This window comes from Pan paniscus, chromosome X (assembly GCF_029289425.2).
Source record: "Pan paniscus chromosome X, NHGRI_mPanPan1-v2.0_pri, whole genome shotgun sequence".
Lineage (NCBI taxonomy): Eukaryota > Metazoa > Chordata > Mammalia > Primates > Hominidae > Pan > Pan paniscus.
This window is the reverse complement of record NC_073272.2, coordinates 129,218,368-129,230,984: the sequence shown is the minus strand read 5'-3', so window position 1 is coordinate 129,230,984 and position 12,617 is coordinate 129,218,368. Positions and strand designations below refer to the sequence as shown.

The 12,617-nt window shown below is 44.2% G+C and overlaps 1 protein-coding gene across 2 annotated transcripts in view; it reads left to right on the top strand.

Annotated features, from left to right (window-relative positions):
* Positions 1-2,800, top strand: part of ZDHHC9 (zinc finger DHHC-type palmitoyltransferase 9) — a 38,663-nt gene extending 35,863 nt beyond the window's left edge. For both annotated transcript variants that reach the window (XM_003818930.5, XM_008972346.4), the window contains one exon: positions 1,254-2,800. In XM_003818930.5, coding sequence (XP_003818978.1) covers positions 1,254-1,370 — 117 coding nt within the window. In that variant the 3' untranslated portion in view covers positions 1,371-2,800. The remainder of the gene's footprint in view (positions 1-1,253) is intronic.
* Positions 2,801-12,617: the final 9,817 nt, after the last annotated feature.

The window sequence follows — 12,617 nt, the reverse complement described above, 5'->3', positions numbered from 1 at the left end:
TCTTTCAACAACATTTTGTAGTTTTCAGAGTATAAGTTTTACACTTTTGTTACATTTATTCATAAATATTTGATTATTTTTCATGTTATTGTAAGTGAAATTGTTTTACTAATTTCATTTTTGGATTTTTCACTTGGAGTGTATTGAAAGACAATTGATTTTTATATATGGATCTTATACCCTAAAACCTTGCCAAGCTTGTTCATTAGTTCTTTTTTGTTTGTTTTTGTTTTTATTTTATGAGATGGAGTTTCGCTCTGTTGCCCAGGCTGGAGTGCGGCAGCGCCATCTTGGCTCACTGCAACCTCCACCTCCTGGGTTCAAGTGATTCTTCTGCCTCAGCCTCCCAAGTAGCTGGGATTACAGGTGCCCACCACCACACTGGCTAATTTTTGTGTTTTTAGTAGAGACCGGGTTTTGCCATGTTGGCCAGCTACTGGTCTCAAACTCCTGACCTCAAGTGATCTACCCTCCTCGGCCTCCCAAAGTGCTGGAATTATAGGCATGAGCCACCGTACTCGGCCCTTGTTCATTAGTTCTAATAGATTTTTAGTAGTTTGAACTTTGTTTTAAAATAGAATCATACTTTTAAGTGAATTCTTTTTATAAGGTAGATAATTGTTCTCTGCTTTGCCTTTCCTAAATTTTGAATTTCCTTTTAAAGTACAGCAACCCGTGTTTATATATTATTGTTGTCATTTTTAATATTATTTTTTAAATGAGTCTGGACTCAAATTGTAACAATCTAGGTTAGTTATTCTTGGTTCAAAGTGGAGAAGGGTGGTATTTTAGAATCACTTGGGGACATTTTCAAACCACATATGACCAGCTGAAAATTTGGACACTTGGCCTTCTTTGGTTCAGAATCACTATTCTAGTGAGCTGTGTGTTCGGGCAGAAACACGATTGAGGACCATTGGGTCAGGCCTTGTTACATAAGTATGTTATGACACTTGTTCTGAAGTGGGGAGGACCTGTGTAATTATTTGTGATTCCTATTATTATGACTATTAATAATAATAGAAAAATCTGTCCCCAACCAACAGTTAAGGATCAAACTCAAATAAACTTCAGTTGTGTTCTGCCGAGAAGACGATAGCTTGGTGTTGGTTCCGAGTTTGGTGTCGGTGGCTGCATATCTGTAGCATCAGTGTGATCGGGGGCTGAGAGGAAGAGTTCAGTGTCTAAGGTTTATCTGCATTTGGATTTTGAGGGACAGCTTTGTGTTGAATCTCATATCTTTTCCTTCTCAGGCCCCCACAGAACACCTGAACTCAAATGAGATGCCGGAGGACAGCAGCACTCCCGAAGAGATGCCACCTCCAGAGCCCCCAGAGCCACCACAGGAGGCAGCTGAAGCTGAGAAGTAGCCTATCTATGGAAGAGACTTTTGTTTGTGTTTAATTAGGGCTATGAGAGATTTCAGGTGAGAAGTTAAACCTGAGACAGAGAGCAAGTAAGCTGTCCCTTTTAACTGTTTTTCTTTGGTCTTTAGTCACCCAGTTGCACACTGGCATTTTCTTGCTGCAAGCTTTTTTAAATTTCTGAACTCAAGGCAGTGGCAGAAGATGTCAGTCACCTCTGATAACTGGACAAATGGGTCTCTTGGGCCCTGGCACTGGTTCTCCATGGCCTCAGCCACAGGGTCCCCTTGGACCCCCTCTCTTCCCTCCAGATCCCAGCCCTCCTGCTTGGGGTCACTGGTCTCATTCTGGGGCTAAAAGTTTTTGAGACTGGCTCAAATCCTCCCAAGCTGCTGCACGTGCCGAGTCCAGAGGCAGTCACAGAGACCTCTGGCCAGGGGATCCTAACTGGGTTCTTGGGGTCTTCAGGACTGAAGAGGAGGGAGAGTGGGGTCAGAAGATTCTCCTGGCCACCAAGTGCCAGCATTGCCCACAAATCCTTTTAGGAATGGGACAGGTACCTTCCACTTGTTGTATTTATTAGTGTAGCTTCTCCTTTGTCTCCCATCCACTCTGACACCTAAGCCCCACTCTTTTTCCATTAGATATATGTAAGTAGTTGTAGTAGAGATAATAATTGACATTTCTCGTAGACTACCCAGAAACTTTTTTAATACCTGTGCCATTCTCAATAAGAATTTATGAGATGCCAACGGCATAGCCCTTCACACTCTCTGTCTCATCTCTCCTCCTTTCTCATTAGCCCCTTTTAATTTGTTTTTCCTTTTGACTCCTGCTCCCATTAGGAGCAGGAATGGCAGTAATAAAAGTCTGCACTTTGGTCATTTCTTTTCCTTAGAGGAAGCCTGAGTGCTCACTTAAACACTATCCCCTCAGACTCCCTGTGTGAGGCCTGCAGAGGCCCTGAATGCACAAATGGGAAACCAAGGCACAGAGAGGCTCTCCTCTCCTCTCCTCTCCCCCGATGTACCCTCAAAAAAAAATGCCAACCAGTTCTTCCATTAAGCCTCGGCTGAGTGAGGGAAAGCCCAGCACTGCTGCCCTCTCGGGTAACTCACCCTAAGGCCTCGGCCCACCTCTGGCTATGGTAACCACACTGGGGGCTTCCTCCAAGCCCCGCTCTTCCAGCACTTCCACCGGCAGAGTCCCAGAGCCACTTCACCCTGGGGGTGGGCTGTGGCCCCCAGTCAGCTCTGCTCAGGACCTGCTCTATTTCAGGGAAGAAGATTTATGTATTATATGTGGCTATATTTCCTAGAGCACCTGTGTTTTCCTCTTTCTAAGCCAGGGTCCTGTCTGGATGACTTATGCGGTGGGGGAGTGTAAACCAGAACTTTTCATCTATTCGAAGGCGATTAAACTGTGTCTAATGCAAACTTCCTGCCTCCTCCTTCCCCCTTCCATTTCAAGAATATGTTTGTGTGTAGGGTGGGGGTGGGGGTTGGAAGGGGTTGCTTGTTACTCCCCAAACTTCCATTAACCAGGGCACCCTTGGGTTGGAGAGGTAGTTCCAAACTCTCCATTGATCTATACTACATTCTGGGCTGAAGGTTTTCTTATTCTGGACTATGAAGAAAGGACTTTCAAGGAGATATAGTGTGAGCAGGATCGGGAAGGTAGAGGGATTATATTTACTTAAGAGAACAAGCTCTATATTAGGATATTGTTTTGAAGCAGATGGATGCCGTTAATTGCTAATAAGTCTTAGTTATTAACGCAGGCTCATCAGGGCCCCCCCTTGGAAATATTTGATCAGTGGTCTTTTACAAGTGATGGTATATATTTCTTTCTAGGTGGTGTATAATCAAGACTCCCTATCAATTCCCATCTCATACTTCCCAGTTAATTGGAATTAATGAAATTTGGCTGCTCCCAGACCTTTTTCCATGTCTTCCTATTTTCCTTTTAACAGGATTTAAGTTGAGCATTCTTGAGAGAGAGAGAGAGAGAGAGAAAGAGAGAGATTGGAAGAGAGATGGGGAGAGACTGACTCAGATCCCTCTCCTGTCTGCTTCTTTTTCTGGTTCTCTCTGTTTTTTTTCTTGAAGTTATAAAGCCAAACCTGGAGAATTTGTAAGTTGTTAGGTTTTCCCAGGTAACTTGGCACTCATATGAACCCCATTTTAATAAATACTCAGCCCATCTCCTCTCCTGGGCTCAGATGGCTCTCTCTCCTCCCTCACCTTACCTCAAGTGTTCTCCTGAGGACCCTTAGGTCAGACAGAGAAGCTTTCTCTTTCTGATGGGAAGGGTCAAAGTGGAAATGTCTTATCTCTAGTGTGAAATGATTTTTTTTAAGTTTCTGCTTTTTCATACTCCCTGCCCTCTTTCTTTTCCTTAATAAATCTTCCGTGTTTAAGATGTTGGCCTGAAGATCTGTCCCATTCATACCATGCACCAGCTGGGACTGTCCCTATCTGATCAGAGGGGAGATTAAAGAATCAATGTTCCCAGGGGAAAAGGGCCTTAAATTGTTTGGTCTTTTCAATGGCTGACACTGTCTCCAACTCTCCCCTTCCTCCTTCTTCCTCAAGCTTCCTATGCACCCTACTTTCCCAGGCCAGGATGGTTGGCACTGATCCCAAACCTCTGGGGGCAGGTGGAAATTGGCTGTGGTGAGCCATTTCTTCATGTCCATTCAGCTCTGAGGCCTTCCTGGCCCTAGCTGAGATCATCATCTCCTCCTTTGCTTTTACCCCAGGAGTGAGGTTGGGTTAGAGGTGGATTCTGATTCCGTAGCAGCTAAATTCCATTCTCCCTGTCCTGACCATCCTGCCTTTACCCATAAAGCACCCGTTCCTACTGACCAAATCTCTTTACTTTGTTGGAGAAAAAAAGTATTTTGTTTTTAAATCTATTTTCTAACTTAAATGCAATTTAATATGTAAATCTCTGCACTTTTGTGTGAGCCTACAAATGTGTATGTGTTGGGGGTTTTTCACTCTCTGGTATTTCTTAATAAAGAAATCTTTCTTTTGGGGGGAAGCCAATTAATGAAGGAGCCTTGAATGGTTTTAGAAATACAGGGCTGTCTGTTTCTTTGTGCTTCTGCCTCATTTTTTTACTTGTGCCTAGTGTGAGTGATTGGCCTCCCTCCCCCACCTTTTGACCCCCTTCCTCTGAGAGGGCCCTCAACTTAGTGGGGGCAGAGAGAAGGACCTGTCCTGTATCTGGTACCCCTCTGGGACCACTTGGATTGGCTCTAGTAGTAACCTAGCAACCCAGCCCCCTCCCCTCTCCCTATGGCCTGGCCCTGTTAGTCCTTTTCTTTCAGCTCAGTTCATTTTATACTCCTGAGTTGGGGCCAGGCCAGGGGAAATCACCAAGGGAGCACAGTAAATGGTTTTAAAAAAATGATAATTCGTTCTCATGCCTTGGTGCTACTAAAGAAGAGTCATGTTCCCAATAATTCAAAAAGCATTTGTGTCAGTTTGGAGACTACATTCTAGGAATCTCTTGCTGTTCTTGGTGATAGGCTTTAGAAACTGTCAAAGGCTACAACTCTGAATATCATTTGTTTTAAAGGATGCAAGCCCAGCTCACAGAAAAAAGAATCATTATAAACTTTATATTTGGGATTAATATGAAAGGGCAATGGGAACTGCAAATCTACATCAGTAAAACTTTCAATGTTCTGTACGTTAATGTAGGTGGAAAAACCTGGTATAATTAGCTAGACCTAATTATTTTACAAATGAACACAAAATGTTTTTACAGTTTTAATATATACACTGAATTTCCAGGAATGCAACAACTGTGTACATTGGGGGAAGAGGATATTTTATTTTGTTCAAAACTTTACTAAGAGTTGCTCACAACTTTTGAAAATCATGTCACTGACGACAGTGCCATTCATGGGTATTTAAGTTGCCAATATAACATACTTGTATGAGTCTTCATTTATAGAGATTGCTTGCACAGTGATTTTACATATAGGTAGAAGCACCTCATACTCTATTATATGCTTTAGTATAGTCTTGCCTTAGGTATCTGTATATTGAAATACATATCCTATTATAAATTACTTTTTTCTTCTTTATAGTCTAATTACTATATTATATTACTATTCTTGAAATTATGTACATAAGCAGGTCATATTAACTATAAAGTTCATTTCAGGGTGGCAAAAGATGCATTCAAAATATGACATATACCAAGGGAGTGCTAGGGCTGCTAGTTTTGAGGACCACTGGACTAGATTATCTCAAGGGTCCCTTTCTAACCCTTAATATTTGGAAAGCTTGGAGAGGAAATAAACATCCTCCTCCCCTCACACCCTTAATGTGCTTTTTTAAAAATTTAAAGCTCATTTTTGAAAATTGGAGAAGTACAGAATAGTAAGATTTGAAAAAATCACCCATAACCTCATCACCAAGACGTAATAATCACCATTAATGTTTTGGTGCATTTCTTGGTAGTCATTTTTTCTGTGCACATGTTTTTTTTAAACATAATTGGAATTAGACTATAAATGTAGTTTTGTAAACCTGCTTTTTTAACTTAGTATTTTCCATATCATTAGAAATTATTTGAAAATACTTTTTTTTTTTTTTTTTTTTTTAATTTGGAGACAGGGTTTCACTCTGTCACCCATGCTGAAGTGCAGTGGCGTGATTTCAGCCCACTGCAACATCCGCCTCCCAGGCTCAAGCAGTCCTCCCGCCTCAGCCTCCCAAGTAGCTGGGTCTACAGGCACATGCCACCAAAGTTGGCTAATTTTTTGTATTTTTTTGTAGGGACTGGGTTTCGCCATTTTGCCAGGCTGGTCTCAAACTCCTCACTTCAAGCAATCCACTTGCCTCGGCATCCCAAAGTGTTGGGATTACAGGCATGAGCCACTACTCCGAGCCGAAAATACTTCTTTTTTTTTTTTTTTTTTTGAGACGGAGTCTTGCTCTGTCGCCCAGGCTGGAGTGCAGTGGTGCGATCTCGGCTCACTGCAAGCTCCGCCTCCCGGGTTTATGCCATTCTCCTGCCTCAGCCTCCCAAGTAGCTGGGACTACAGGCGCCTGCCACCACGCCCAGCTAATTTTTTGTATTTTTAGTAGAGATGGGGTTTCACTGTGTTAGCCAGGATGGTCTCGATCTCCTGACCTCATGATCCACCTGCCTCGGCCTCCCAAAGTGCTGGGATTACAGGCGTGAGCCACCGCGCCTGGCTCAAAAATACTTCTTAATGACTTTGTAACGTGTACATGTCAGGCATTTAAGAGTTTCTAATTTTTCATTATTACAAATAATGCTGTGATGAACTTCCTTAAATATGGGTGTGTCTGTGAGTATTTCTTTAGGATAGATTCCTAGAAGTGGAACTATTGAGTCAAAGGGAATGCTCTCTTAAAGGCTCTTGATAAATGTGGCCAAATTGCTTTATTGAAAGGCTGTCCCTGTTTGTTTTGCCAGCAGTGTATCAGAGAAGACTCTAATCAACCCATGTCATTTAAACCTTTCGAATTTTTATTTTAGCTTTTTTGAGACAGAGTCTCGCTTTGCCACCCAGGCTGGAGTGCAGTGGCACGATCTTGGCTCACTGCATTCTCTGCCTCCCGGGTTCAAGTGATTCTCCTGCCTCAGCCTCCTCATTAGCTGGGACTACAGGTGTGCGCCACCACACCTGGCTAATTTTTATATTTTTATTGGAGACGGGGTTTTGCCATGTCAGCCAGGCTGGTCTCCAACTCCTGACTTCAAGTGATCTGCCCGCCTCGGCCTCCCAAAGTGCTGGGATTACAGGCGTGAGCCACCGTGCCCGACCTAAACCTATGGTAATTTGATAGTTGTAAACTTATATCTCAGTGTTATTTAGTTTATATTTATTTGATTAATAGTAAGTTAAACACTTTCTGCACCTCTCCTCTGCCTTATGTTTATTACCATTTGTATTTCTTCTGTAAATTGTCTGTCCTAATCTTTTGTCTATTTTTCTTCAGGCATTAAGGGGTTTTCTGATTGATTAATAAATTAGAACTTAGAGCTCACACTTCACCACGGGCCAGGAAATGAAGGGGCCCTTGATTTAGAAGTGGCTTTACAACTTTAGAATCTAGAGTAGAATTACCTCCCTGACATTCCAAGCCCTTCACTTTCTTCACTCCCCCACTTGCCTTCTCACTGCTTTTTCTGCCAGCCCCTGCCCATCTCCAGCTGTTTAGCTGTTCCAACTTGGTTAAAAGGGTTGGGGTTTTCTGCCCAAATACGAGACATGATGATTATTTGTCATAAAACACAGATTCTGTTGAACGACATAGCTTAAAGGAACATATTGATCATGTAGTCTATGCTTCTCTCTCTCTCTTTCTCCCTCAAATTAAATACTGTAACTTAGGGTCACATAGAGAGTTACTGTCAGAGCCAAGACCAGAACCCAGATGTACTGGCTCCCAGTCTAGAGAGCTTTCTGGCATAACCGACTGGTCCTCTGTCAAGCAGGTGTAGATGGATAAAAGAGTTAGAATAACTGCAAATGACACTTGAATGAAATGAAGCTTTCATTTATTTAACATTCAATAAATACTTGTTGAAGATTGACTGCATGCTAGGGTTAACTTTAGGAGAAATTGCAGTACCAACCCTCGTAAGTTGAGAAACAGCAATGATTTTTAGGATTAAAATCATTGCCATTTGGGATGAATATTACTGATAAGCTCTCCATTTTAGGCATACAGAGGACTGACTATATATAGTCGGGCTGATATGAGGCTGGTTGTTGGATTTTTGTTTTCAACTTAACTCTCTTAAGTCTCTCTCCAGACCCCTGCATTTAGGTTGAACTGATGATGTGGTTTCTTTAGCACAGAAAGTCAGGAAATTGCCTTGCTAAGTTCCCACAGTCAAGTTGGCTGTCCCTTTGTGAGGGCCATTGCTCTGGGCTCTTTCTGACGCTATCCCTGGCAGGTCCCAGAGGCAATGGTATACAAATGCTATATTGGTCACTGTGAAGTTATAGGAAAAGGTGAAGCCTACATATCAAGTGCTATAGAATTCCATTTATTTAGGTCCTTCCTGGAGGAGGAGTCTTGGCTGAGTCTAGAGGGGAGGCAGTTCCTTCCCACTTGATTGTGTTGTTGGCTGAATAATATGTAATATGGCCAATGTTGTGTGAGAAGCTATGGTAGCCTCTATTGTGAAGGAGAGGTGGGAGAGCCACTTCTTTTCCCCAGTGGCAAACCTCATACCTCATCCTGAATTTCCTGACTTGGGAGGGGGGAAGGGCCTTGTTGGGCCTTGTTGAGACGATGGTGATCAGTGCCTATTTTTCCCGTAAAAAACCTCGTTTAGCCTTTGTTTTAATGCCTAGGTCTCTCATGGCCCAACTGTGGGCGGGGAGCTCTGTGAGTAGGAAATGAGAAACTGACTCATAGGGGCTGGGGCCTCAGTGCCATGTATCAGATCACAGTGCCATAGGGTTTGGGGTTTAGGAGAGGGAATTTGCAGAGGCCTTTGGGGGGCGGATCAGAACCTGCTGGGGTAGTCTAAGGTCAGGTTGTGAGATACAGAGGAAGCAAGTGAGAGAGGACATGGTTCAGTTGGGCTGTGCTGGTGCCTCCAGCTGCTTCTCCTGATAGGAAGGAGACACAGAAGGTGGCTCTAACTCTGAACTGGTGAGGAGCTGGCTAGACTCAACTCTTTCTTCTGAAATCTGGTCTTTGTTCTCTTCTTTCTAGCAGCCCCTGGAAGTCCAAGAGAGTTGCCTAAAGTAAGTCTAATGCCCAGGGCTGATCAAATTGCTGTGGACTGGGCAGAGCCAGGGCTGCCCCAGGCTCCTCAAGTGGGTTTTCTTTCATCACCAGCCTCTCTGGGTACCAGAGTTGGCACCCTTTACCCCTGAATCCCAACACCTCCTGGGGACCTGGACATCAGTGGTGTCTGGGATATGACAGGTCTGAACATCAGTCAGTCCTCAGACAAGCATGTACCGACATGGCCTTTGTGCCCAGTCTTGAGCTCAGTGCCTTGGAGGTTACAAAAAAGTCGAATAGCCGCCATTTAATGTCCTATGTGCCAGGAACTTTGTACGAGTTATCTGATTGATTTCTCTCATGACCCCCAAGAGGTAGGTATTATTAGATCATTATTCCTGTTCCACAGAAAAGAAATGTATATGTATGTACTTTACCCAATGTCATATAACTAGTAAGTGGTGTAGCAAGAGTTTGAAAACACTTTATTTGAACTCCAAGGCCTTTTGCTTTTGGTCACTTCACTATACTAACTGGGAGTCAAAGGTCAGATGGGCCTTGAAAGGAGTGAAATGGAGGTAGCAGGATGGAGCAAATCGAGGCAGCCAGACACACTATCACTCCTTGAGCATTTATTTTGTGCTGGACACTGTGCAAAGGACGTTATGCTAGTACATTAAATCTTCATAACAGCCCCATGGGGCTAGTGCTAGTATTCCTACATTATTGTCGTGGAAACGGAGGCTCAAGGAGGTTAAATGACTTGTCTAAGGTGACCCAGCTAGGAAGTGACACAGCCAAGACTTGAACTCAGGTGGGCCTGAGCTCCTAAGTGCTAGGCCTCAACTACCCTAGAGAAGCTTCTGCTTGCTCTCCCCAGGCCCTGGAGAGGCCCACGGGCAGAAGAAGAGCTTGCCTCATCACCCTTTTAGACCAGCCTGTCCCCACCCTTCCAAGGGGAGTCAGCTAGAGGCTACAGCTCTCTGGGCTGCTGACGTCCCAGGCTGGGGTGGGCGTGTAAGGTCTCCAGCTGTGAAGAATCAGCTCTTTGCACCCTAGACCTTGGTTGCTGGATTCAGGGCACCACTTGGCATCTTCTAGAAGTGCATGGGGCAGGACAATAGGTGTCAGCAGCCCTGCCTGGAGGAGGAGCTTTGGGCCCTGTGGCCCTGCTCAGCACTGCCTTTCTTGCCCCTTGGGCCCTGGCCTGTTCTACATTCCCTTGATGCCCCACCTTACCTGCCCCTCCCAAACTCCTGTGATCCTTGGGGTCCTTGCACAGCTACCTACCTCCAGCCTGTAATCATCCTATATGCCAAACTGGGCCTGATATCTGAGACACACCACCCCTGAGCTGCCTCCCCAGAGTAGGAGAGGATTTCCAAACATCATGTTCCCAGGCATTCATCTCTTTCTGATCTTTTCCTTTCCCCAGCTTAGAGCAATACCTATTACACAGGGGTTTTAAAAGGTTTAGGAATCTCCTCTGATAGGTGCACCCTGGTATGCATGGATTTTAAGCACTTTGGCCATTATTCACCTCTCATCTTTCCAGAACCGTGTACCAAAAGGCAGCAGGATAATGATTTTGCTGCTACTGTCCCGTATTGGAGGCCAGAGGCGTGGGCCCTATTTATTTGTTAATTTAGTTTTATTTTTTTTTTCAAAAATTGAAATGCAGTTTCCTTTTCTTCATAGATATAAAAATAATACTTTTGAAGTGCAAATAAAAGAAGAATGTAGAAAGTGAGCATTTTTCTCCCTCACTCCCCTAGTCCCACCCCACACGCCTCACAAGATCACCAGTAGTAGTCATTTGGTGCAGATCTTCATAGTCTTTATTCTATGTATATGTTCTCCTTTTCTAAAATAAAAATGGAATCATCCTATTAATAATGTTTTAGGATTTGCTTTTCCCCTTGCTATAACACAAATTTATTTTACAACTAAAATGTTTATACATTATTTGTGTAATTTTCAAATTTGAAATTGAAGGCTGGGTGTGGTAGCTCACGCCTGTAATCCCAGCACTTTGGGAGGCTGAGGTAGCAAGATCGCTTGAGCCCAGGAGTTTGAGACCAGCCTGGGCAACTGGGCAACATAACTACACTTCATCTCTACAAAAACTAAACAAAAATTAGCTGGGTGTGGTGGCGCATGCCTCTAGTCCCAGCTAACTCAGGAAACTGAGGTGGGAGGATCACCTGAACCTGGGAATTCGAGGCTGCAGTGAGCTATGATTGTGCCACAGCACTCCAGCCTGGGCAACAGAGCGAAACCCTGTCTCTAGAAAAATAAATAGAATCAAAGAATAAAAAAACACAAAGATTTTCCTCATGTTATTAAATATTTTTCTACAACATCATGTGTCATGGCTGCGTGGTATATGAACAAACCATAAAGCATTTAATTCCCCATTTGCATTGTTTTCAATTTTTTACTATTACAGACAGAGCTGTTGTAGATATCTTTGTCCATGGGTATTTGTGCACTTATGTGGCTGTTTCTGCACTTATGTGGCTGATTAAATTCTAGAAGGGAAATGGCTGGGTCAGAGAGTCAGCTTGCCCTCCAAAGTGCCCAGGACTTTTGAATGCTTGTTGGATGAGGCCTTTGGAGAAGCATTGTAGCATAGGAGTTAAGAACATGGGTTCTGCAGTCAGGAAGACTCCTGCTCTGTTACTTTCTAGTCAACTTCTTCAACCTCCCCAACCCTCAGTTTCCTCCTCTGTAAACTGGGATGATGAGGGCACCCACCTCAGGGGGACACTGTGAGGATTACAGGAGATGCTATATGTAAAGTGCTCAGTGCCTGGCACAAGTGGAGGTGGTCCTTAAATGACTGCAATTATTCAGTACCCTTGGGGCTTTGAGGCTGTTAGGGCTCTTATATCTTTGGTGAGGATCATGCTTGCAGTTTCCTGGCACCCCCAGTCACTAAGGGCGGTGGGATGAATGCAACTGAGAACAAGGCCTGGAAGTCAAGTGGCCTCGTCCTCACTCTGGTGGCAGCTCTCTCTCCAGTAACCCCCTTCCCAATGCCCAATGCAGTTAATTCTGGCAGAAACAGAAAGGAAGCTAGGGGTCTTCATCTCCATCCTACCTCCCAGGAGATGGCACTGCTTTAGTGGGTACAGGGTGGGGGCCAGGAAAAGGTGACTTCAGAGGAAAGGCCATGCTGACCCCAAATCTCCCCCTCTTAGATCCTGGACAGCTCCTCAGTGCAGGCCTTTCTTCACACGGGTGAAGGTCTTTAAGGGCCCTGTTAAAATGAACAGTTATTGGATGAGGGAAATAGCCATTCCCCCCTACACCTCTTGGACCCCAGCAAAGCCCGTGGTCATGGGAGCTTGAGCCTTGTTCTGAGGAGGGCTGGTTAGAGGGGAGGGCAGAGCCAGCTAGGGCTTCAGACTGGAGCTTTAGGTCAGCAGAGTCAAGGGCACTGAACATTTAAGGGAAGGGAAAGATGGACCTGAAAGGACAGTGAGGGACACTTTTCTGAGGCCAGCTTTGA